At 44.6% G+C, this 22,263-nt stretch overlaps 5 protein-coding genes across 6 annotated transcripts; 2 read left to right on the top strand and 3 right to left on the bottom strand.

Annotated features, from left to right (window-relative positions):
* Positions 1–61: 61 nt before the first annotated feature.
* psme3 (proteasome activator subunit 3) lies at positions 62–5,321 on the top strand. The gene is made up of 11 exons (XM_084459710.1): positions 62–182; positions 2,052–2,084; positions 2,235–2,297; positions 2,463–2,567; positions 2,679–2,727; positions 3,045–3,163; positions 3,737–3,805; positions 3,922–3,989; positions 4,094–4,148; positions 4,695–4,781; positions 4,894–5,321. The coding sequence occupies exons 1-11, from the start codon at positions 141–143 to the stop codon at positions 4,972–4,974; spliced, it is 771 nt and encodes a 256-aa protein (XP_084315836.1). The 5' UTR covers positions 62–140; the 3' UTR covers positions 4,975–5,321.
* Positions 5,322–7,192: 1,871 nt separating this feature from the next.
* LOC311327004 (glucose-6-phosphatase catalytic subunit 1-like) lies at positions 7,193–9,819 on the bottom strand. The gene is made up of 5 exons (XM_084460002.1): positions 9,506–9,819; positions 9,234–9,343; positions 8,664–8,769; positions 8,466–8,581; positions 7,193–8,195 (listed from the first exon to the last, which is right to left on the bottom strand). Exons 1-5 carry the CDS (start codon positions 9,721–9,723, stop codon positions 7,690–7,692), a joined length of 1,056 nt encoding a protein of 351 aa, XP_084316128.1. The 5' UTR covers positions 9,724–9,819; the 3' UTR covers positions 7,193–7,689.
* Positions 9,820–12,489: 2,670 nt separating this feature from the next.
* Positions 12,490–15,166, top strand: g6pc1a.2 (glucose-6-phosphatase catalytic subunit 1a, tandem duplicate 2). The gene is made up of 5 exons (XM_084459679.1): positions 12,490–12,774; positions 12,936–13,045; positions 13,243–13,351; positions 13,932–14,047; positions 14,179–15,166. Exons 1-5 carry the CDS (start codon positions 12,545–12,547, stop codon positions 14,679–14,681), a joined length of 1,068 nt encoding a protein of 355 aa, XP_084315805.1. The 5' UTR covers positions 12,490–12,544; the 3' UTR covers positions 14,682–15,166.
* Positions 15,167–15,649: 483 nt separating this feature from the next.
* aarsd1 (alanyl-tRNA synthetase domain containing 1) lies at positions 15,650–19,762 on the bottom strand (the record flags this gene model as incomplete). The annotated part of the gene is made up of 12 exons (XM_084459762.1): positions 15,650–16,264; positions 16,740–16,834; positions 16,952–17,006; positions 17,097–17,188; positions 17,276–17,342; positions 17,453–17,583; positions 17,726–17,842; positions 18,113–18,269; positions 18,377–18,434; positions 18,774–18,933; positions 19,092–19,220; positions 19,724–19,762. 12 exons carry the CDS (start codon positions 19,760–19,762, stop codon positions 16,126–16,128), a joined length of 1,239 nt encoding a protein of 412 aa, XP_084315888.1. The 3' UTR covers positions 15,650–16,125.
* Positions 19,763–20,295: 533 nt separating this feature from the next.
* Positions 20,296–21,793, bottom strand: ptges3l (prostaglandin E synthase 3 like). Of its 2 annotated transcripts, XM_084459965.1 has the most exons (7): positions 21,743–21,793; positions 21,403–21,516; positions 21,158–21,221; positions 20,956–21,054; positions 20,745–20,834; positions 20,460–20,525; positions 20,296–20,362 (listed from the first exon to the last, which is right to left on the bottom strand). In XM_084459965.1, exons 1-7 carry the CDS (start codon positions 21,775–21,777, stop codon positions 20,354–20,356), a joined length of 477 nt encoding a protein of 158 aa, XP_084316091.1. In that variant the 5' UTR covers positions 21,778–21,793; the 3' UTR covers positions 20,296–20,353. The 2 variants fall into 2 exon arrangements, with proteins under 2 accessions (XP_084316091.1, XP_084316090.1); XM_084459964.1 differs by having other exon boundaries at positions 20,362–20,525.
* Positions 21,794–22,263: the final 470 nt, after the last annotated feature.

The raw sequence follows: 22,263 nt of genomic DNA, 5'->3' as shown, positions 1-22,263 counted from the left end.
TTGTGTTGTCGCATATCGATTGCGTCATCTTTAAGCTTTTACACGAGTGTGGCTGAGAAGTGGGGAAGCCACACGTTTAGCCGGAGCATTGACTGTTACAGTGGGGACGATCGCTCTTTCCTCTTGTGTGGAAATAGAAGATGTCTTCACTCCTGAAGGTGGACAATGAACTCAAAACGAAGGTAGAGCTCAAAACTCACCAACTCATGGTTCATTTTGTAACGTTTGCCTGCTGTTGTTGGCTAGCTGGTAAGCTAAGCTAACTCACTTTGGCTCCCTAGCTCTCTTCTAAAATAATAATACTAATAAAATGTCCAACGTGCTTCTCGCTGAATAAAAGGTTTTGATTTCCCTCTGCTGTGTTGGTTTTCAGTTTAAACTAAGCATCAAGTAATGGTTGGCTAGTGTACTGATCCTGCCATGCTAGGCAGGACCCGGCATGGAAAATGGCACCACCATGTTTTAGGCCACAGTATTAGTACAGTAAACCAGCTAGCTTCCAACAGTCTGCGACCTCAAAAGCTGCATGCACATGGTGAATGGACTGCACTTATATAGCGCTTTTCCACCTTAGCGGTACTCAAAGCGCTTTACAATATCCTCTCATTCACCCATTCACACACTCACACACCAATGGAGGCAGCTGCCATGCAAGGTGCTAGCCTGCTCATTGGGAGCAATTAGGGGTTAGGTGTCTTGCTCAAGGACACTTCGACATGTGGAGAGTCAGAGCTGGGATTCGAACCGCTGACCCTTCGATCATTGAACGACCCTCTCTACCAACTGGGCTACAGCCGCCCCCCCTGTACACTGCCCCAACCAACTCCCAACACCCAACATTATGAAGTTGGCAGTTAGAATGGTTCACACTGCTCCAACGGCAAGGGCTAGTTCCCATAAACGCAGAGGCTCTTGAGGGTAAGGTTGGGTTGAGGTTAGGGTTTGACTAGTCTCACATAGCCAGACCCATAGGCCAGATCTATCTCCACACTTCGTTTACCCGGAGACAGGTCTGGCTGGACATATTACCATTCTGCAATAGGGGGGGGGCGCAGTACTGTATTTCTGTAAACCAATCACAGTCGTCTTGGGCGGAGCCAGCCCCGGACGCAGCGACGGTGCTCTTGCAAAATAGTCTGGATCGAATCTGATTGGTGCCGGGAGAATCTCCCGGCCCGAATCAGATTTAGCCTCGCTTCACCGGTCTCTCCTCGGGGAGACGAGCCTGGTATCTATTTACTTCACCGCCCCATCATCCGGCTCGAGCCTGTAGAACCCGCCTCCAACATCCGCTTGCTTTATTTTTCTTTAACCGGTAGTTCTCCTCGCATCTTCTTTTACAATTTTCGTCAGTGTTATGCCTGGGGATGCCATCGCGAATGTTATCTACTCGAAACTTCACCAGGTGCAGCCTACAGTAAAAACATCACAACAACTGTTTGTCTTCCGGTCCAGACCGGATGATTATGCGATACGTCATCACGCTTCCGCTCTAGACCGGCGAAACAACACCGAACGAGACAGGCCCCAGACTAAAATAGACAGCTCTTCTCCCCGAGGAAAGACTGGTGACGCGAGGCTAGGGTTTGACAGGTCTCTCTAGTTTATGGGAACTAGCCACTACCCTGCTCCAACCAACTCCATATAGATACACCGCTGCTACAGTAACTGATATGTTTTTGCTGGGGTTGGATCGGAAAACAACGCACACCAGCCCACATTTCCAACTCTGATTCAACATGTTCACCAACAAAAATTCATCCAACCAACGCCAACAGCTATCAACAAACATGGAAAACCAATCCAACGTTGGAGTTGGATTGGAGCAGTGTGCAGGCAGCTAAAGATCTGATTCATTTGTTTGCAGTAAGCTAGCTATAGAAATAATGTTATTTTGCTCAGTGTAATGTTAGTTAGGAAGTGGCTTGCTTGCTAGGCGTGTGGAATATCTGCTTGCTGGTTAGATAACGTTATATTAGTTATTTGATTATTTGATTTTCTGATGTAACTTGGCAAGCTAAAATGATGCTCCTTGTTTTGTTATCTTTCAGGTTGATGCTTTCAGAGAGCGAATCACGGGAGAAGTGAGTTTTTCTATCAATCTGACATTTGGTGGCGTAAACTTTAGTGCTAGCTTGTTTGGTGTGCTTTGTTGTAGTTGGAGACATGGACAATGTTCTCTCGTTCTCTAAGGATTTCAATATCACAGCAAAAAATATGTTCTTGTCTTACAGGCAGAGGATCTAGTTGCAAATTTTTTCCCAAAGAAATTATTGGAACTCGACCATTTCCTGAAGGTGAGCTTGTTCTCGTTGCGTGTGTGTGTGTGTGTGCGTGTGTGTGTGCTGTCGCCCTTCACTCACGTGTGTTGTGTCTCACTGTGTGGCCAGTAAAGACCCTTGAGGTCCAGACAAGTTAGTATATTTTTTCATTGCTATAATGTGACTTGTTTGCCGTTTCAGGATCCCATCCTAAACATCTGTGAGCTGAAGGAGATCCACTCAGAGATGAATCTGACAGTACCAGACCCCATTCTTCTATCAGACCTTCACGATGGACTTGAAACGGTGAGAATGGATGTTGGCACATTCAAACGCACCCTAAACCATCACATCCCATTTGCAATTACCTGTATCCACCAGGTTTGTGACATCTAGAAAATATTGTTGTCCTTGTAGCAAAATGCCAAGAAACGAAAGCTTGAAGATGGAACCGGCGAGGACAAGGGTGAGCACATGACCACACAGCTGCTTGAGAGCCTCTCTCTCACACACGCTTAACGCACACGCACAACGTTTGTAATGACATAACCCTTTCGATACGACCACGTCACCGGCAACATTTAAAAAAATATCTAACAAATATTTAATAATATAAAAAAAATATCTAACAAATCTAAAAAATACCTCACTCCATCACTTGCTGAAAGCTGAGAAACTGCGCTTTCTAGTATTATAGGGAAAATCCAATTAATATTCGAAATGTTGTCACTACTTTCAGGGTTAAGTGGGTCGTGTTTGTTCCTTTCTCTTCCTTGCATTCAGTGACTGGCACCAAGGTGTACGTCATGCCCGGCGGTATGATGAAGAGCAACGGCAAGCTTGTGGACTTGATTGAGAAAGTGAAACCAGAGATAAGGACTCTTATAGAGAAGTGTAATACAGTAAGTATACATTCTATCTATCTCCTGTGCAGTCTCTGTCCGTGTCATGTACCATAGGCAGGGATGCGCACTGTAATAGATAGATTCAAAAGTGTATTCTCCGTTCGAGACATTGTCATAGGACATCTGGATGTTGATGCTGTGTAGGATACAGTGGAACAGCTGTCTCCTGTTTGCCCTGACACCACGTCCCCAGGCCTTCAAAGTTTTATGGCAGGAGACCCCCTCCAGGGGTCCCCTCCCCCCAGTTATCTTTGATCTCTGTAAATGTCCAGTTCAGCTGTTGACCCTCAGACTAGCCAACTCACTGATAATTGGTTAGTGGAGTTTTGCATATGCATGGGTTGTGCCCACAGTGTTTATAATGGTGTGTCTGAGGATAATCATCGCTCTTGGTGGATTTCCTTTCTCTGAGAGCCCGGCTTTGCAAACTCGTGAACTATTTGGAATAAAAGTAACCAGCTTGGACTGGTTCTCGACTACTCTTTTCTTAATTATTTGATTCAATCCACGACAGCACTCCACATATAGCATTACTCTCGTTATTCTAACAACATCTGTCTTGTTCTTCAGGTCAAAATGTGGGTTCAGCTGCTAATCCCAAGAATAGAAGACGGGAACAATTTTGGAGTGTCCATTCAGGTGACACGTTAGCGTTTGACAATCCTGCCCGACCGGTTTGGACAGCACTCTGAAATGTAGTCTTTTAACGGCAGCAGAATGATGTGATATTCAACACCTGAGCTTCCCCCCCGCAGGAGGAGACCGTAGCGGAGCTCAGGACCGTGGAGGGCGAGGCGGCGTCTTACCTCGACCAGATATCAAGGTGGGCGCCGGGCTAGCAGCAAACCAGGCACGCCCTCGGCGTACGTCGCGCCGGGTACCCAAACGACGTGTTTTACTTTGACTCCTCCCCCTCTCCTCTCTTAGATACTACATTACGAGGGCAAAGCTGGTGTCCAAAATAGCCAAATACCCACATGTGGTAAGTGTAAAAGCCACGCGCATGTTTTGTTTGTAGCTTAATGACCCTCAATAAGGCTTGTTAACAGCTCCGCTAAGTGAGTTAGCTCTTATACGGCTGCGGTTAGCGAGTCGGGTTTGGGAGCAAGTTCTCTACCCACCCCCCCCCCCTCGTTTGCTACACTGTTGCTACACTGGTGCCAAAAGTGGGATTGGCTGCTGTGGGGCCATCGGAGAAGTGTGTGAGGGCGTGAGGGACTTGAGGGTGTGAGGGACTTGAGGGCATGAGGGACTTGAGGGCGTGTGGGACTTGGTGTAGTGCAGCGCGAGGGCACACTCTCCCACAACGGATGAGGGGATAGTGTAGTCTAAAAGGCTTGTTAACCGCTCCGCTAAGTGTGCTAGGTTTGGGAGCGTGGGAGCGTCGGTTCGATCCCCCACTCGGGCCGAGCTCTCTACCCCACACTTGCCTTGTTGATCGACAGGGGGGGACCTGTCAGTGCAGTGTGCGTTTGTTTCGACTTCATTCCTCATCCTCTGTTGTTGTTTATTCTCCTCCCATCTGCAGGAGGACTACCGGCGCACAGTGACGGAGATAGACGAGAAGGAATACATCAGTCTCAAGATCATAGTTTCAGAGCTGAGAAATCAATACGTGAGTCTGTCGTTTATCCACCGCACCCCCATGTCAACACCGCTTTCTGTGAAGGTGGAATGCAATTGAACGAATATACGAGTCCTTAACCCGATTTCCTCCCCCTGTGCAGGTAACGCTACACGACATGATTCTGAAGAACATTGAGAAGATCAAGAGGCCTAGGAGCAGTAACACCGAAGCTTTATACTGAGGCTCCTCCCACCCCCACCATCGCCACCATCACCCCCCCCCCCTTTATACTGAGGCTCCTCCCACCCCCACCATCACCCCCCCCCTTTATACTGAGGCTTCTTCCACCACCACCATCACCCCCCCCCCCTCTTCCTGTCATGCTGCTGAGCTAGCGGTAGCCAAAGCCTCAGTCTGCGTACGAATTTGCAGAGCTAGACCCCGCCACACCAACAGATCAAGTACAATCCAGCAACCGTCGCCTCAGTAGAAGAAAAGCTGCTTGCCTCTTTCCTTGGTTTCAATTGTAAAATATCGTCCGTGTTTTAAACTTTAAACCCCTCTGAGGAAAAATGAAGTCTCTCCTGGAACCGAGAGAGGGTCTCTAGAAGAAAAGAAATCTTATGTATTTTTTAAATTTAATTAAAAACATTTTGTCCATGGAAACCTTGTGCTATGTTTTGTGCGTATGGCTCTATTTTGGAGTATTGAGATACGGTATCTTTCATGTGTTATTGACTGCTTTGGTGAAAGTGTTTAGGAACTGCCTATGGAGAAGACAGGCTTGCTTTAGCTGGTTTATTGTTAGTGATATTATTGTAAAACGTTGTCTGTCTGCTTTTATGCTGGATATGATGAAGCCCCCTAACAGCAAGGCAGTTATGAATGGTGTTGTTGTAGTTTAGATTTCGGACGTATAATTCTACCAGTTCCAGAGGCCATCGGCTTTCACTAAAGCATCTCCTCTGTTTTAAGGGACTGCCTTTACAGAATAAAAACTTTTAATAAAATGTTAGAAATTAATTTACTTGTAAGTGCATGTTCGTTTTTACCTGTATCTAGAAGGGTCTATTAATCATGACCACTGTCTCATGCTTGGTGTTCTATGGACAATTGGGTCAAGCCATGCTTTATCGTTCGTTAGCCAGCAGAGGTCGCTATGTTGAATATTTTATCTATGTCAGGTGCATGTCCCACTGCATAATTAGATGTGTGATAACTAAGCTAAAGTTCTATTTATGGCTGATGTGCAGTTGTCCGCCAATTCAGCTTTAGTCTGTTTTAGGTATTGGTTAAGAATACAATTATAACTTGATTATAAGACTTAATAAATATGATGTGCCTCATATTTGAAATGTATTCTCACAAGTATGGGATACCTTGTGACACAAAACGTCTTCCATTGAGTACTAGCTATGTAGTCCATGTTCGTGTCCACCCACCACGTAGTCCATGTCCGTGTCCACCCACCACGTAGTCCATGTTTGTGTCTTACGCTCGTTAAGCAGAAATGACCTCTGGATGGAGTGGAAATACCTCCCATCATTCCCTGTTCACGCGTTGGAAGAATGCAGGTCAGCCTGTCATGAGCACTCCTCCCCCCTCCTAACAGATCAATGGCAGTTCCCTCGCTCTCACGCACGCAACCGCTTAAAGCAACACTGATAAGTAACTAGTAGTTTTATGAGACAAGCACAGGAAACGGCAGATAAGACTGATAAAGGAGAACGTGGAGGTGGTTGTGCGATAGCTCAGGAGGTAGACTGGCTGGCTGGGGGTCGCAAGGTTTCCGGTTTGATCCCAGCTCCCAGCATTGTACCAGAGTAGCCTTGAGCAAGACCCCTAACCCCTAAATCTCTCACGTGCAGCGTGTGTGGTGGTGCAGTAGGCCTACTTGGTACTGTTGCCTCAGAGCAAGAAAGTGTGGAGTTTGCATGTTCTCTCTGTGTTTGGGTTTCCTCCCAAAGGACCCAATACACACATGCAGAAGACTTGATCCCCGGGGGGGTCATGCATGATGGCTGCCCACTGCTCACGGATGCCCCTGGAGGAGGACAGCTTGGATGGGAGAAGTGAAGGGAACAATTTCCACCAGCGACCACTGAAGACGTGTGTGTGTGTGTGTGTGTGTGTTGTGTATGTTGTGTGATTACGTGTGGCCAATAAATAACCGTTGAGGTCAGGCACAAGATTAGGGGTATTATGACATGAGGGTGGGTGGGTGGACATGTCTGTCACAATCCCTAATCATTATGAAAAATGAGACGTAATGAATTGAAATGAATTGAATGAAACCACCTCTTCACTGGCCGTGATGTGAAAGAAAACAATGTTGCTATGGACTGAGTGAAGAGAGGCTAGTCTGGTTAATATTTAATAGTTGTCCCTGCAGGAAAATTAATCAGTATTGGCATTTTTGGCGAATCGCTGAGAAAAACAAAATGTCATGAAAATTCTGTCTGAGAAGAACAAAAGTGCTTTTATTAATTCACATCGTCAAAAAGCAAAGCGCATTTGCTTAAAATCAGACTACGGTGTCAGCATTTTCTGAAAAACAAACTTTTCATAATATCTGAGCAAATTGAACTGTGTGCTGTCAACGGGCCTTTCCATCAGAAGCTCTGCTGAGCCATAAATGCAACAACAAATGGGGAGTCAGCGTTCTTCAAGTACAGCCAGCCTATGTTCTGTCCATGTATAGGGTCCAGAGTCTAGAGCCTGATAGGCGACCTTTGCCCCCATGTTGTCATTGAAGGAGCCACACGAGCACAATGGACAGACCACTCGTAAGACCACTGAGAGATATACTGATATGACGGGTGTGCAAGAGACGTAACAACAATAAAAAGGGCAACAGTGAGTGAGTACAGATTGTAACAGGTCCACAATGTATGAGATGACGTTGTCGTCCAGCAATAAGCAGATACAGACGACGGCCTCCCATTCCTCGCTTTTATCACAAGTTCTCATTCGTTCTCCTTCCAAAGGAACCCCAGCAGAGAACTCCAGGCAACAGGGCAGTAGGGATGAAGGGCGCAGCTGCACTCTTGCTAAAGGACAACAGGTAGAACAGCGCCTTGTTCTTGGAGGAGAAGGTCAACCCATCAAGAACGTAGAGGAGCAATAGGGAGCCAGCGATACATCCCGTCCTGAAGGTGGCGCTGGGGTTCTTCTTGCTCTCGGTGTAGAGGGGAGAGTGCAGGCCCAGTCCCAGGCCAAACAGGGTGCCCATGTTGCGCAGGAGGCTGGCGAAAGGGGTGCTGTCCAGATGGACCCACTCCGCCCTCACGCACCACTTCTGGGCTTTCTTCAGGGTCCACAGCAGGTCCACGCCCACCGTCTTCAGCAGGATGTAGAAGCCCACGGCGAAGGACAGCAGTGAGAAGGTGGTGTAGAAGTAACTCTTCAGGCTGGCGCTGTAGATCCAGCCAACCCTTGAGAAGATCTCAGCCACTATGATGCCTGCCATGAACAGACAAGACAGCAAGCACTGATAACGTTGAAGTAGATGCTCACCCCAGGTGACTTCTTCTGTCAATCAATAAACTGTTCATTGACTTCCGCTCTCAAGGTCGCTTTTGAGGTGTTCTCTGGAACGGAACACTATCCTTTTTATCTAGGTCACCTCCGGTCGATGAGATTAATTCGAGAATAGTTGAACATAATCTCTAATAAGTTTCTAGAGTACTGTACACCTCAGTTATCTTTTGGATGTTCCCCAGGAGGACCAACCTATGATGACGCCACTTATGACCTGGTGGGGAAAGTGAGCGGCCATGTAGACCCTGGACATGCAGACCAGCGACAGAAACAGGCCCAGCAGAAACCACAGACCCAGCTGCAGGAACCTGAGACAGGAGGACAGGGTGGGCAGGAAAACATGAGCTTTTGTTGACATCTCTTGAACTACAGCTGTACTTTTCTACTCACCTGTACTGGAGAGGACGGCACCTTTTCTTCGCTGCCACTGACAGGAGGGCTGTCACCATCACATACCACACCCCCGCGGCACCCATAGCATGACCTGAGGGGCTTCCTGGAAGAAACACACTCTCACTACATCCACCACTTAGACCATACAGTTACAAATGTCACATATAATATTTCAACATTAAGCACAGCCTAATGTAAGGGACTGTATAAGCCTATACACACCGGTATCTTTGTATTCACTTGACCCTTCCTGTTTTTGTTGTCCAATTTTGACACACACCCTGCAATAGGTATTGTACTATCACTAAAACATTTTTAAACCTGATACATTACTCTCAACCAAATTCCTGTCCCGAAAAGTTTACTCCAGATGACTGTTTTATGAGAATCAATTCAGAGGATCAAAGGTTGTTTGTTGTCCTTTTTACTACACATGTATTACATCAATTGTGGAGCTATCAAAGAGCCGTCACTAGCCAACCGCTAGTGACGATATCAATCAAGACATACTGTAGGAGTAACAGTCAAAGATTCTGTGACACATATTGGACTGTGGCAGAACATTACCTGGTCCAGTTTCACATGTGATGGGAAACTGTTCTAAGGTAGGGACTGGTCCGGAGCCATAGAACTTGGTCTCGTGGACCCACCAATAGGGCCTCTCTCCAAACAGCACCCTGTCAGAGTAGAAACTCTGATAATAATTTTTTGGAAGTGCATTTTAAGCTTGATTTTCATTGACTAAAACCTTTTTTTTTTCTTTTTTTTTTAACCATTGCTGTATATTTCAAATACAATAGCACACAGCTTAACAGAAGAGCAATTAAACTGTTCCTTACCACTTCAGAACTAGATTCAGCCAGTCTCCAATGACAGCCACCCAGATGAGCTTGACTCCGACATCCCTGTACAGATGGAACCAGATGGGGAAGAGGAAGAAGTAGGTGGTGTGGAGGTCAGCCACTGTGGAGGCTAGGTCAAACCAGCTCTCATACTGTCTATACTGGGTCTGCAGGTGAACGGCCAGCTCTACCCCCCAGCTGTGGAGAAGATCCATGACAGCGCTGTGTGGTCCAGACCTGTCTCCAGGGATGAAGCATCAAATCTGGGGGACGAATCTAGGACGGGCTGGTGTTGTTTGTCTGTTAACCAGCTTGACTTCACTCTGTCAGTCCTCCTGGTCTGGACTTTACTCTGGGCTGGTACTGTTTGCCTTCGGGACGTTGCAGGTTCCCTAACCTTTACACCCCTGGGGCTTCTGGGTTCAAAAGGGCGAGCCTCTCGTACAGGGTATGATTTCATTTGATGTGGCATATTTAAGGACACCTTTATTTGGACGAAGATAATTCAACAATTTATTATTTATGTATCCAAGCAGTTTACAGTGGACATATCTGGCTAATATATTTCCTCATTACCTTATAAGGGTAGTGATGAATCTAGGGAGAAATGTCTATATAACATCTACAGAGTTATAATGCTGTTCATTTGATTTGATGTGTTTGTTTTCACGTGGACACTGTGTAGTCGATAGAGGCCGTCCGGGGTAGTGGGTGTCAAGAGGTCCCATTTAGGCCACGGGGGGCCTCTCCTCTGGGGTATCAATTGCACATCTCTATGGGACACCATAAACAGACACAACCCGGACTGACAACCATTGGTGACATCATTTTAGGGTGACAGGCGACACATCTGTATGGTCACTCCTCGACTAATCTGGCTTCACTAGGCCTACTCAGGCAAGTCTAGGCGTAGGCGTGGGGCGAGAGAGCACTATTTAACGTCTCAACCAAACCTTGGCAGGCAACTCGGCCGGACAGATTCGCAGCTCCCAGCAGGCAGACACGCTGATAACACCATGCGGGGAGGGAAGACTCGGGGCCTCGTCTTCACCCACAGCCAGCAGAGAGCAGAGAGAGACAGAGACTAGGGAAACATCCCAGTGTCCCATGTGATTGTATCTCTGTGAAATAAATCTATCATCTGTCGCCGCTTCCAATCCCGTGTTGGGGTGATTTCATCAATGACTATCACAACAAGAAAGGCAATTAACATAATTAGATGGTGCTGCAACTCTCATCAGGGCTTACAAAAAACTACACAATGCAGAGCAACAAAGAAGACCTCAAAAGCCAACAGTAGCCTAGGCTACTGTATCTTGGTAAGGGTAGCCTACTTATCAAGGACCTGGAGCTTTGTTTGCCTCTCTTTATTGGTCAGTCACAGCATATCCTCTTGTTTAAAGGATTAACATGGTGGTTGGTCACACTTTCTAGGTTTTTATAGGCCTATGCTATTTACACAAGAGGGCAAGATGAAAAGCATTAAATTAATTTCTTTGTGTTGGAGAAGTAGACATGGTACATTTATCATCCTATTTTCAACTGGTTGAAAGAGGTTTAACCACTCCCCTAACCCATTTGTGCTGCTGGCCTATAGTAGCTAATTCACTATTAGAGTGCCTTTTCAGGACAAGATCATTTAGCTAGCTAGCTGGTTTGCTTTCATATGCTTATGTGATTGGATTAAGTGATTAATCACTTAATCCAATCAAATAGGACAGGAAATAAAGATGCCAAGTGACTTTCAGGAAATAGTGGAGCTGGTGAACATATTTAGTTCTCTGGGTGTTTGAACAGGATTATTTTTATTTTTTTTGTATATGTAAAGAATTTGAAATTATTAGTCTATTTTCTAGGCTAGCTAGCTAACGTTAGTCTAGCATAGCTAGCTGATGTGGTGACAGGTTCGAGCTAAAATTACTATGCTTCACATTATGCCAGCAAGCATTATACAGGGTCCTCCTTCCAAACAGCCTGACTGAAGCCATAAAATGTGTATTTTTCTCTCCCTTGCTGTACTCGGTATCAAGGAGAACCTAACGTGTTTATTGTCTATGGTGCAGGGCACAGCTTTTACCACTTTGTTTTCAACCGAAAAGGGGCGTGTCCAACAACACTACTTCAAGCTGACGTCAGGTCACGTTGCTCTGATGAATAGCTAATTATCAGTTCTCATTACCATGCCCAGAGAGTTAGGGGAACTTTTATAGTGGGGAATTTAGGCTTAGAGTTAGATTTAAAATACATTGAAATGGCAGAATGAAAAGAAAAGCATTTTATTCTGGCCTAAAGAAGTGTCACATTCAACCACCATGTTCATCTTTTAATGATTGATCCCCTTATGTAAGCCACAATGGGCTAACATCCTGAGTCTGACCATATATAGATTATGTAACAGATAGATTGTTATCAGTAGCATGTCAAAAGCATGTTCTATGAGTAACGTTGGTCTCTTGTTATGTGACGGTTTGAGTCATTTTCTGTCGAGGATCTGTTGCATGTGAGAGTCTTTCAGTCCCTATCTTATCTGTTTAATGGTCTCACGAGGACGAAGCTAACACACTGTCCTGTACTGTACTGCACATGAAGCTGACTGTATAGCAGATAATCTTTTTCAACTTTAAATGCAGTGTAGGCCTACTATGCTTCACATGTCTATAAGGAATCCCTCCACCATTGTCCACTGCCTTTGGTAGGCTGCAGCCTATGTCACTTCAGTGTAATCCTGAGTGCTGGGTTTAATGTGAGCCCCAATGGCTATTTTCAGGGGTGAGAGAGACTAACTGAATGTGCTTTTACCCCTCTATTCTTTGTACTTGTTTGTGTGGTCTCAGTACAAACCTCCCCAACACCCCTGTCTCTCAGTGTTTTATTACACACATGCTGGGTCCAAAGATCGTCCCGAGCATGCGTTTGAGTGGTGGGTCCCTCCGGTATAAAAACAAGCGTCAGGCTTTGCATAGCTACAATGCCGTCCTAACCTCTAGCATCCCTAACATTAGGCTGACACCTACTTTGAGAATTAACCCGGGAATAATGAATTCCCTGATGGACGCCTTGCAGGCCTATGGGGTGAGCAGCACCTACTACCTGCAGACCAACTACCAGGACGCCCAGGGCTTGTTCCTCTGGGTGTCCTGGGCAGCCGACCTCAGGAACACCTTCTTCATCTTCTTCCCACTGTGGTTCCACCTGCGGCCGTCGGTGGGCATCAAGCTGATCTGGGTGGCGGTGGTCGGCGACTGGCTCAACTTGGTGTTTAAGTGGTGAGTCTACAGTCAGAACTTCTCCCTCAGAAGTGCCTGCATAGGTTCAAGATTTTTGAAGAAACAGGATATGCTGACGTTTTTAGATGTTGGATTAAAAAGTTCCAACACAACATCGTTAGACTATTAGTGTTTAAACAGCTTGTGCTTTCTCTCCTAAGGATCCTGTTTGGCGAGCGACCCTATTGGTGGGTCCACGAGGCTTCGTACTACAATGGCACCACAGCGCCTCACATTAAGCAGTACCCCATGACCTGTGAGACTGGCCCAGGTAAGAGACTTTCATCTCCTTCCCATGTACTGTAGCCTATTCTCTTATGATGCGAGACATGATCCAGTCAGAAGATTGAACAGCTCATAACGGATGTGATTGTGATGATAGATTTAAATTCAGTTGGTCTAGGTGAAGTCACGCTTGAAATAAGAGACGGATCATTCAGATCTGTCTTGTCCTCATATGTTTTCCAGGCAGTCCATCAGGCCATGCTATGGGAGCAGCAGGAGTGTACTACACCTTGGTCACCTCCATCCTGGCCATCATGGCGAGCCAGAACAACAAAGACACCTCTAAGAATGGGTGAGCTCTTCACTTTATTACTCCCATATGGCGCTGAAATATATATAAGTATATATATATATATATAATCAAGTTACCTAAGACTGTAGACATGAATGATTAATAGGCTGAGGGGGTACTGTATGTGTGCAGGTAAAAAATAAATCATAAATCATCACAAACAAATCATGATCGCAAGATCACGCACGATCACAACATCAGTGAACCCATCCGTTACCGTTTACCTCTCAGCTCTTATCAGTGTAGTCTGTCCATCCGAGCAAGATTTAGTTGATGATTTACCCTTAAAAACGCACCTAAATTGTGAAAGCTGGGTGAGGACATAGTTGCATCGGAGTTGTTTTGGCGAGGAAATTAGGACAATTGATAACATATTGAAAACACTGTGGTAAACAGAATACAGTTACTACGGTAAAAACCTGTGTACTGCTAAAGGGAAGTAAAGGCAAAAGCCCTTCCTTTGTCAATGTATGTATGTCTTCTCGGAATGAAGTGTTTCAGTAGGCATCCAAACTTATTAAAAAAAAAAAAAAATCTAAAGAGGCATTTTCTAAATTCTTCCCTCCCCTTGTCATGGTAGGTACTTGAAGGTCACTCTGTGGACATTCTTCTGGGCGGTCCAGGTGTGTGTCTGTCTCTCCAGAGTGTTCATCGCGGCCCACTTCCCGCATCAGGTCATTTGTGGGGTCATCACAGGTCAGTAGCTCCTTGAGCATGACATGACAATGAGGAAAAACAGTACACAGTTTACTGTGTCCCATAACTGTGCCCATGGTATGAAGTGTATGGACATAAACATAATGTGAGTTTTCTCATTTGATCTCCAGGTATGATTGTGGCCGAGTGGTTCAACAGAACCCAGTGGATCTACAGTGCCAGTCTGAAGAGTTACATCTACACCACCTTCTGTCTGCTGTCCTTCGCCGTGGGCTTCTACATCCTGCTGAAGACGGTGGGCGTGGACCTGCTGTGGACCCTGGAGAAAGCCCAGAAGTGGTGCGTGAAGGCGGAGTGGGTCCATCTGGACAGCACCCCTTTCGCCAGCCTCCTGCGCAACATGGGCACCCTGTTTGGCCTGGGACTGGGCCTGCACTCTCCCCTCTACACCGAGAGCAAGAAGAACACCAGCGCCACCTTCAGGACGGGATGCATCGTCACCTCACTGCTCCTGCTGCACCTGTTTGACTCTTTCAAGCCCCCCACTCACACCATTTCCCTCTTCTACCTGCTCTCCTTCTGCAAGAGTGCCACCGTGCCCCTGGTGACGGTCAGCATCATCCCCTACTGTGTATCTGGAGCTCTGAGCACACAGAACAAGAAGGATCTGTGAGCCAAGCTCCCAGACGCACAAACAAAGACGGACAGAAATGGAGTTGACTCCATGTTTGAACCATAACCACTGGTGCTTCTACCTTTTCTTCTCATTGACCATGACCTAAGAGGCCAAGAGATCAACGTGATTGATGTCTTCATTGCACTGGACACTAAATGAAAGCACTATCCAGCACATATTACAGAGGCAGATATGACCCTGTGTTTGATTAGATCAGTGATATTTTATAAGTTAAGTTCCCTGAAGAACCAGGGTTAGTTCAGTTTAAGGATTCTGCTAAAGGGTGTCTGTGCAATTGCTTTAGTAAACCCAATTTCCACAAAAAAAATAAGGCAAGTCCATGTCAACATGAGCTCAAATCTCACTCAGGACCTTTTAAATATTATTTCAACTATAGTATTGTTTGTTTTGTAATGTTATTTTTCCTTAGAAACTATTTTTGAAATTCTGTCAGGTATTTATAATAAAACATGTTAAAAATGTGAAAATGATCATGTTTGTTTTCCACACTCATACTATACGCATTATTCAAATGATACACTTCATGCAAGTCGTGACACACCTCAGCAGCAAAAAATTTACTTGTTCCTAAACCACATGAAAATAGGATTAGTGGTTTCCAATAATAAGTAAACAGTTAAGCTTTCTACTTATCCAAGCTAAAAAAAAAAAAAATCCCCCCAAAACATGCAGTCTGGTGTGGTTGCCAGGCGCGACTATAGGGCAAGTACAGTACACAAGATAAAAAAAGGTTTACACATAAACAAGGCCAAGTGGTCAAACATAATGATTAACTCTCTCCTAGAGCCCTGACCTTTACACTCACACACTGATGACGTACACACAACAGACAGCTGTCACTCTCATCCAGAAGTGCTGATAGCTTTGGTTGAACGTCAATATTTGACCACCAGTGTTCTTTATTCAGTGTCCAGTTCTTGGTTATGGATTAACAGGCATCTCATGCATGGTCTCATAACAAAATAACAGTCAAAACTTAATTAAATGTGCAGTGTTTAATGAGGATAAAAGTGCACAGGAGAACAAAAGATTAAACTCAACTCGGCTAAAAACGACTGTGGTCGACCAAAGTCCTGTACAGTACAGTAGGTGAAATAAATTAAACCACATGATTTACGCAGAGAAAATGAAATGAATGTCTTATGAACACAGAACAATAATATCGTAATTTACAGGTAGGTCAATGCCTCAAATGTACTTTTTTAGTATCATACTGTACACAGCCACATATGTTATCAACACTGAAATCTTATCTTAGTATCCCTGTTTCATTCCTATTCACCATAATATACAGATTATTCTGACATTTTGTGGTTACCACAAAGACATCACAAATGCATTCTCAGGTAACTTATCCATTACAACTTTGTAGTTATCGTTGTTGGAGTGGGTGGCAGACGTTGAGGTCCTCAGTGACGGATCACTCCTCTTCTGCGGAGTGCTTCTTGCAGTGCTCCTGTAGCAGGGTCTCCACGTCCCCTCTGCCTGCCAGGCTGCTGACCTTCCCCTGGAAGCGCCCGTTCTTCCCCGCCCCCTTCCCCTGGAGCATCTCCAGCACCCTGTAGTGGAGGCACAGAACACAGTACCCACTGTCTAACACACTTCATAGGTGGTACAATGGTGGTTCTAACTCAGTCTACGTATGGCAGATGAGGCTGAAGAAGGCTGTTTGTGCTGCTACGCGTGGGTTGTAGATCTATTTTATATGCATTGTACAAAAATGTCCCTATGATGAAATAGCCGTTCCAATAAAGGCTTTTTAACTTCATGCCAGAAGAGTGCTTTGGATCGTTCTTCCTTTTTTAAACTTGTGTGTTCCCAAGAGCACCAGATTTGAACTTCTGAGCACTGGATCTTTTCTTTCTGATGAGGATACTTTGGTTTGATACTGATGCCTGGTTGTGGTTAGTGATGTTCCTTTTTATCTCTGAATGTGTGTTCCCTTGGTTTTGTGTAATGTAAATGTTTAGTGTCTCCCAAACAGTGAATGGCCAGTTAAGAAGGACCCATTAGATGTCCTTCAGCTCTGTTCACCTTGGTCCCATCTCCGCCACCGTCCCATCGGGTCCGGCCAACAGGAACAGTCCCGGCCCCTTCTCCTCTCCCACGGTCAAGAACACCAAGGTCTCCTGCGGGGCACGGACATGACAGGAAAGCCAGAGGGTTCCGTTTGTTCCGTTTCGGTTCTACCGAAAACAACAATAACAACAATAACAACAGCATACCAAATGAATTTGTCATCTTACCTCGGTGCCTATTTCATTAGCAATGATGTTCATGAACTCATTGTCTCCCTCTTTCCTGAAATTAAGAAAAGTCAATATTAACTTCTCCATTATCGATTGCAACCGTAGAGGATGGAAGACAATGGAAGAACATAGAGTCCCTCACTTGTGTAAACTGAAGAAGTTGCCTCTCTGAGGGTTGCTCTTGAAGTTCTGGGCTATGAGGATAGCCATGTCCCGCAATAGGCCAAGGTTACTCTGTCAAAACAACAACAGCAAGAGCTGAAAACTGAACTGAACTGGAACGAACCTTGACGTGACTCTGGATGGTTTGCAGCCGCTTACCTTCTGTAGCAGCTTGACAGACTTCTGCAGCTTGTCGACTGCCTCCACGTGATCATCGGGCCCTGTCCTGTCGCGAGCAGAGACCAGAAGGGTTATAGGTCTCTCCAGGGTGTTTTCTATAGGTTTAAAAAGCACAGAAATGTGGCGAAATCCTGATGAAAAGCAACGGAAACCTACTTCAGAAGAGACACCAGGGAGCGTTCTGTACTGAAGCTTTTTTCAGCGTACTTCAGAACCCGGTTGCCTGCCAGGAAAATCAAGTTAGTTTTGTTCTTCTTTCCTTTTTCCGTCCCCAGTAGTTTAATGACCTGCGACGCAACAAAGTATTCAATACATTAAATTAAATCATTCAAAGTTAACCATAGTTCTACTGTATCGAGTAGGCTAAGCAAAACATGTCAAATGTTTCATTCTTTATGCAATTTAAAAATAAAAATAAAAAGGTTTCACCTGTAAGTGACTGAGGTTAGAAACGTGGGTTCCACAGCACATGTTAGCATCGACACCCTCGATGTCAATGATCCTGACAGGTCCAGCATGGTCATCTGGGAGGCCACGGCTCCGCACCTGTTTCATAGAATCAGTTTCAACTACTGGATACAGAGCTCCCATGTTACTATATTACTGGGACAGTAAAGGGTGGTCTTTTCCATAGAAAAGAGTTACTGTTGGTGTTGCTGTTTTGGTCTCTTACAATGTGAAAAATAGAAATGGCATAAAACACAAACATTACGCAGTATTCGCAAACTACAAAAAATCTGTGATTCTCCGTCTTCTGATGTTCCCAGAGGCAGTGACATCTCCAGGCGTTACTACAGGACGACGATGACGACAAACCTTCTCCACAGCGGGGTCGTCTATGGAGAGAAGCTGCACGATGACTGGGACCCGGGCACGGATCTTCTCGTTCACAGCTGCCTCCAGGGCCTCCAGCTGGGCAGGCTTCATGCAGGCGGTATCCAGCTCTATGGAGCTACGCTGACGACCCAACTCCCTGGAAGACCCCACCAGAGGGAGGACAAGGATCAACACAAACAGGGAAGGGATATATATACAGTATGCTACACAGATGATTATTAAAGAGAGAGTCCATGGCTGTACCAGGATGTGGTTTTGTATCCAAACATGGAGTCTGCCAGGGCTGTGATCAGATGCTGGCCTGTGAAGAAAAAAAAGATATATGGTACAAGTAGTAGTACATTGGCTCTTCCTACGTTAAATGCAATTATTGTTAGTCGCTTTGGATAAAAGCGTCTGCTAAATGACTGTAATGTAATGTAATGTACAAATCTCAGCAGGACTGCATAGCTATTTTGCAGGGGACATGCTCAGTGTAGTCCTCAGCTCTCAGACAGATACAGCGCAACAGTGCGCTTACTTCAGTATGGCCGTTGAATGTAGAAGAATTGACCCTATTTTCCATGGCACAGATACGTTCCTGCTGAACGGAACGGTTCGACACTGCACACGCAGCGAGCCTGCCTCCCCCTGGCCTCACCCGAGTGTTGCTGCATGTGGTCAAACCGTCGTTGCCAATCCACCTTCACCGGCACCTCCAGGCCCACCTCCAGGGCTGAGCCCACGAAGTGCACCGCCTCTGCCCCCTGCCTGGTCACGCGCAACACGGGCACATCCCCGATTAGACCATGGTCATCTGGCTGTAGAAGATATAAGATAGACGGCTGAACTGCCTTGTATCTAGGTACTTCACTAAATAAATCAATCATATCACAGTCCTCATGGTGAGTAGATTTGAGTTCAGCCTACTGGATAAGTTGAGATGTTTTTACACCACCCGTTGCGCAGTGTTGTATACCTGACCACCTCCCTCTGGAAACAGTATGGTGTCTTGTAGTTTGATATTGAAGCCCTTGAGAGTTTCTTTCCTCCCATTGATTTCCTGTTTCAGTTCACCGGGTGTGCACGATACCACTGACGTTACAAACTGCAAGGAGGAAATAAAGAGATATGTAATGTTATATTATACTATTATATTATTTGTTATATTTATATTATATTAGCTTGTTGCGCACAGAAAGTGCAACTGAAATCAGACTGTATGCTCAAGCACTGAATAAGTGAGTTTTGCATAATAGGTCCCTTTTAAAGTAACCATTAGCTAACTCGTTTATTTCAGTTATAGACGTCGTTATTACATTTGCATTGCAATTGCATTTGAGAAGCTGACAGTTAGCTAACGTTACCACAAATTAATGTCATATAACATTTGGCGATTATAGCTAAACTGGAAGGCATGTTTAATAGGCACGTGTTTTGGTAGTTATCTGCCAAAATATATTTTATAAGCACTATAACGCTTTCTTGTGGCCGCTGTTTACCAATAACCCAGCTCACGTTGGCTACAGATTACACAAGATGTTCAGTATCAGACCTCCTAACATGTCAACACGTAGTAGGCAGATGGTGAGTCTCGTCTGTCATATGTACCTCTTGCATGTAGCAGTCCCTTTGACACTGGAAAGCCATGTTTTAGCTTGCTGATTAAAGTTAGCTAGGTATTTAGTTCAATGACTTGAAGCTCCACACTTCACTCCTTTCGCTGACTGGACGTAGGCAATGGACTACGGACAGGAAAGTGGGACATACCGTATGTAATCGGTTTTCTCTTTAGTTAGCGCCTATTAGGGCCAAGCAAGGGATAAGTTCCAAGGCATTATAAAGCTCATTTTGATCCTGGTCCAAAGTTTTAGGAATAAAATTCGAATACATTTTAGATCATCATTAATGGATTCTATAGTTATATCCATTCTCAACACCAGCTTCACACATTCTCATATGTGTTATTGCCTGTATTGTCTGGTTTATTTATTCTAATAAACATCCTCATATGACATGACTTCAATTTATTGAATAAATAACAAAAGAATAGAACATTTTACTTTCACACAATGACACATCTACATATAAAAACACATTATCAGGAAATTTGTCATACATTTCTGAATCATCATGAAGAAATAATACAAAATCCATCAACGTGAGCCTTGGGATGATCTCCTGGAATCTTGAGTGCATTTCCTTGCTTATGGCCAACACAGGGAAGAGCCCCACACACTCTCAGTCATCCTATGGAACAAGAAAATTGTTAGACTTTATTAAAATGAGATTTGGCCTATAGAGTCTTTTTATAAAATGCCCTGAGCAAGTCAAAGGGAGTACGAACATCCAGATCACTGAGGTCATCCATGGCTGGTGCCAGTGCTTTATTCTTTCCCATATCCGAGAGCATCTGCAAAAACAAGACAAGTAATAACATGAATTGTGTAAAAATGAAATGTAGGCCCTATTACCATATAACTGAATCAAGAAATAATGACATCTGAGAAATTGTTTGGAAAAGCAGATTTGAGCATTTCTCCATACACACATTCTCATTATTCATAGATTTAACCCTGTTATTTCTCTCTGCTATCCCCACCAATATATAGCACATGAGTGTTTTACTCACTTCAATGTAGTCCCCGTACTCAGCCATACCCTCCTCCTCTTCATTCTCCCAGTCTCTCCAGTTATCAAAGTCTGTATTTATCCAACATGGCTACACAGAGAACAAATCACAAAAGAAAAAACAACAACATGTGGATGGATTTTCAAAGTATGTTGTATCTATTAAACTCTGTGATGGTGCATTTTGCAAAAAGCAAAACAAAACTAAGTACCTTGGCAGTATCTTTTTGTAGTCTGGGCCAGGAGACGTTAGCTGTAATTTTTCTCAGAATTACATTAATGCTACGGTCATAGACTCTCGCTCTAGAGTCCTGTCATAGAAACAGAGAAAACTGGATTGAAACTGAATCACTGTACATGAATGCATTACTTTTGTCAACCGTGTGAATGAGAGCTTTGACGGTAGATACTTACAGGGCTAAGTACTCTGTCATAGAAGTAGAACTCATTGTAGATGGTGTTGTCTTCTGATTTACAACTATCAAAAAATTCAGGGGCACAAAGTTATGATACATCAGACTTAAACAAATGTATACAGAATACAATCTCTCTCTCCCTCTCTCTCTCTGACACACACACACACACACACACACACACACACACACACACACACACATACACACACAATACAATACATACTGCTTGTGTGAGTAGCTTACCATAAAATCATTTTATCGCCCTGAATATCCACCTGCACGTTCTTTGGTTTCTGGATCATGAAGTTGACGGTGACATAGTGTTTCCTGTCATACCATAGTGCATGAGCTGGTTGACTATAGTCAAAAGCAGAGAGAATAGGCTATTGTTATAACACTGCAATAACACTGTAATACAACACTGCAATATATTCTGCTCACAAACAAGTTGACGGTTCAAGTCTGACAAGTATTATTCACATTCTAACCACTCCTCACAAGTTTCTCCTATAGACAAAAAAGCACATGTGGGACAAACATCCAAACGCCGATCACATAATGTAATCTGACAAATAAAACTTACCAATCATCTGGTCTGACAATCATTGGCTGTTGCATTCTGCTTTTTGTTGAAATTAGAGAGTGAAGTGAGAAGTAAAAAAAAAAGTATGTTACATTAAAAAATCTGTATACCTCACTGAGAGCTCTGCGGAAGTACTGTCTGTGGTCTAATGGCTAGGCCCTACACTATTTTTAGAATAGCCTGTATCAGCTGCTCGGGGTACATACCTCCTTCACCCCCCTCCCCTTTTATAGGCTGGGCTTGGCTGTCTGTGGAACTCTCTGGAGAGTAGAGGCACCCCTACCACCCCCATGTGAGTTCTGAAGGTTGGGGGCTGGGGGCCAGAAGATGCAAAACAACAGCTGCCACTGATGGACAGACAAATAAATGAAGCATTTAATTATAGGCTACATTCTACCAGTATTTTTGTGACAAATAAAACACACCAGGGGCCTTGAAATAATATGGTGACCGTATGGTAGGCATGAACATTCATGATGAAAATCTAATTCAAATGTAGTTCAGCGTTTCACATAGTAGGC

This window comes from Borostomias antarcticus, assembly GCF_949987555.1.
Source record: "Borostomias antarcticus genome assembly, chromosome: 29".
Taxonomy (NCBI): Eukaryota; Metazoa; Chordata; class Actinopteri; order Stomiiformes; family Stomiidae; genus Borostomias; species Borostomias antarcticus.
Note: the sequence above shows the minus strand (reverse complement) of the source record. Positions and strands in the feature narration are given on the sequence as shown.

Coding starts and splice junctions, on each gene's coding strand:
- g6pc1a.2 (XM_084459679.1), top strand. CDS start 12,545: ATGAATTCCCTGATGGACGCCTTGCAGGCCTATGGGGTGAGCAGCACC. Junction 12,775..12,935: donor CTCAACTTGGTGTTTAAGTG/GTGAGTCTACAG, acceptor TTCTCTCCTAAG/GATCCTGTTTGGCGAGCGAC. Junction 14,048..14,178: donor CATTTGTGGGGTCATCACAG/GTCAGTAGCTCC, acceptor TTTGATCTCCAG/GTATGATTGTGGCCGAGTGG.
- ptges3l (XM_084459964.1), bottom strand. CDS start 21,777: ATGCAACAGCCAATGATTGTCAGACCAGATGATTG. Junction 20,835..20,955: donor TACAAAAAGATACTGCCAAG/GTACTTAGTTTT, acceptor TTCTCTGTGTAG/CCATGTTGGATAAATACAGA. Junction 20,526..20,744: donor AGTACGGGGACTACATTGAA/GTGAGTAAAACA, acceptor TTGTTTTTGCAG/ATGCTCTCGGATATGGGAAA.
- psme3 (XM_084459710.1), top strand. CDS start 141: ATGTCTTCACTCCTGAAGGTGGACAATGAACTCAAAACGAAG. Junction 2,728..3,044: donor TGGAACCGGCGAGGACAAGG/GTGAGCACATGA, acceptor CCTTGCATTCAG/TGACTGGCACCAAGGTGTAC. Junction 4,149..4,694: donor TAGCCAAATACCCACATGTG/GTAAGTGTAAAA, acceptor TCCCATCTGCAG/GAGGACTACCGGCGCACAGT.
- LOC311327004 (XM_084460002.1), bottom strand. CDS start 9,723: ATGGATCTTCTCCACAGCTGGGGGGTAGAGCTGGCCGTTCACCTGCAG. Junction 9,344..9,505: donor CTGAATCTAGTTCTGAAGTG/GTAAGGAACAGT, acceptor CTACTCTGACAG/GGTGCTGTTTGGAGAGAGGC. Junction 8,582..8,663: donor TGCCGTCCTCTCCAGTACAG/GTGAGTAGAAAA, acceptor CTCCTGTCTCAG/GTTCCTGCAGCTGGGTCTGT.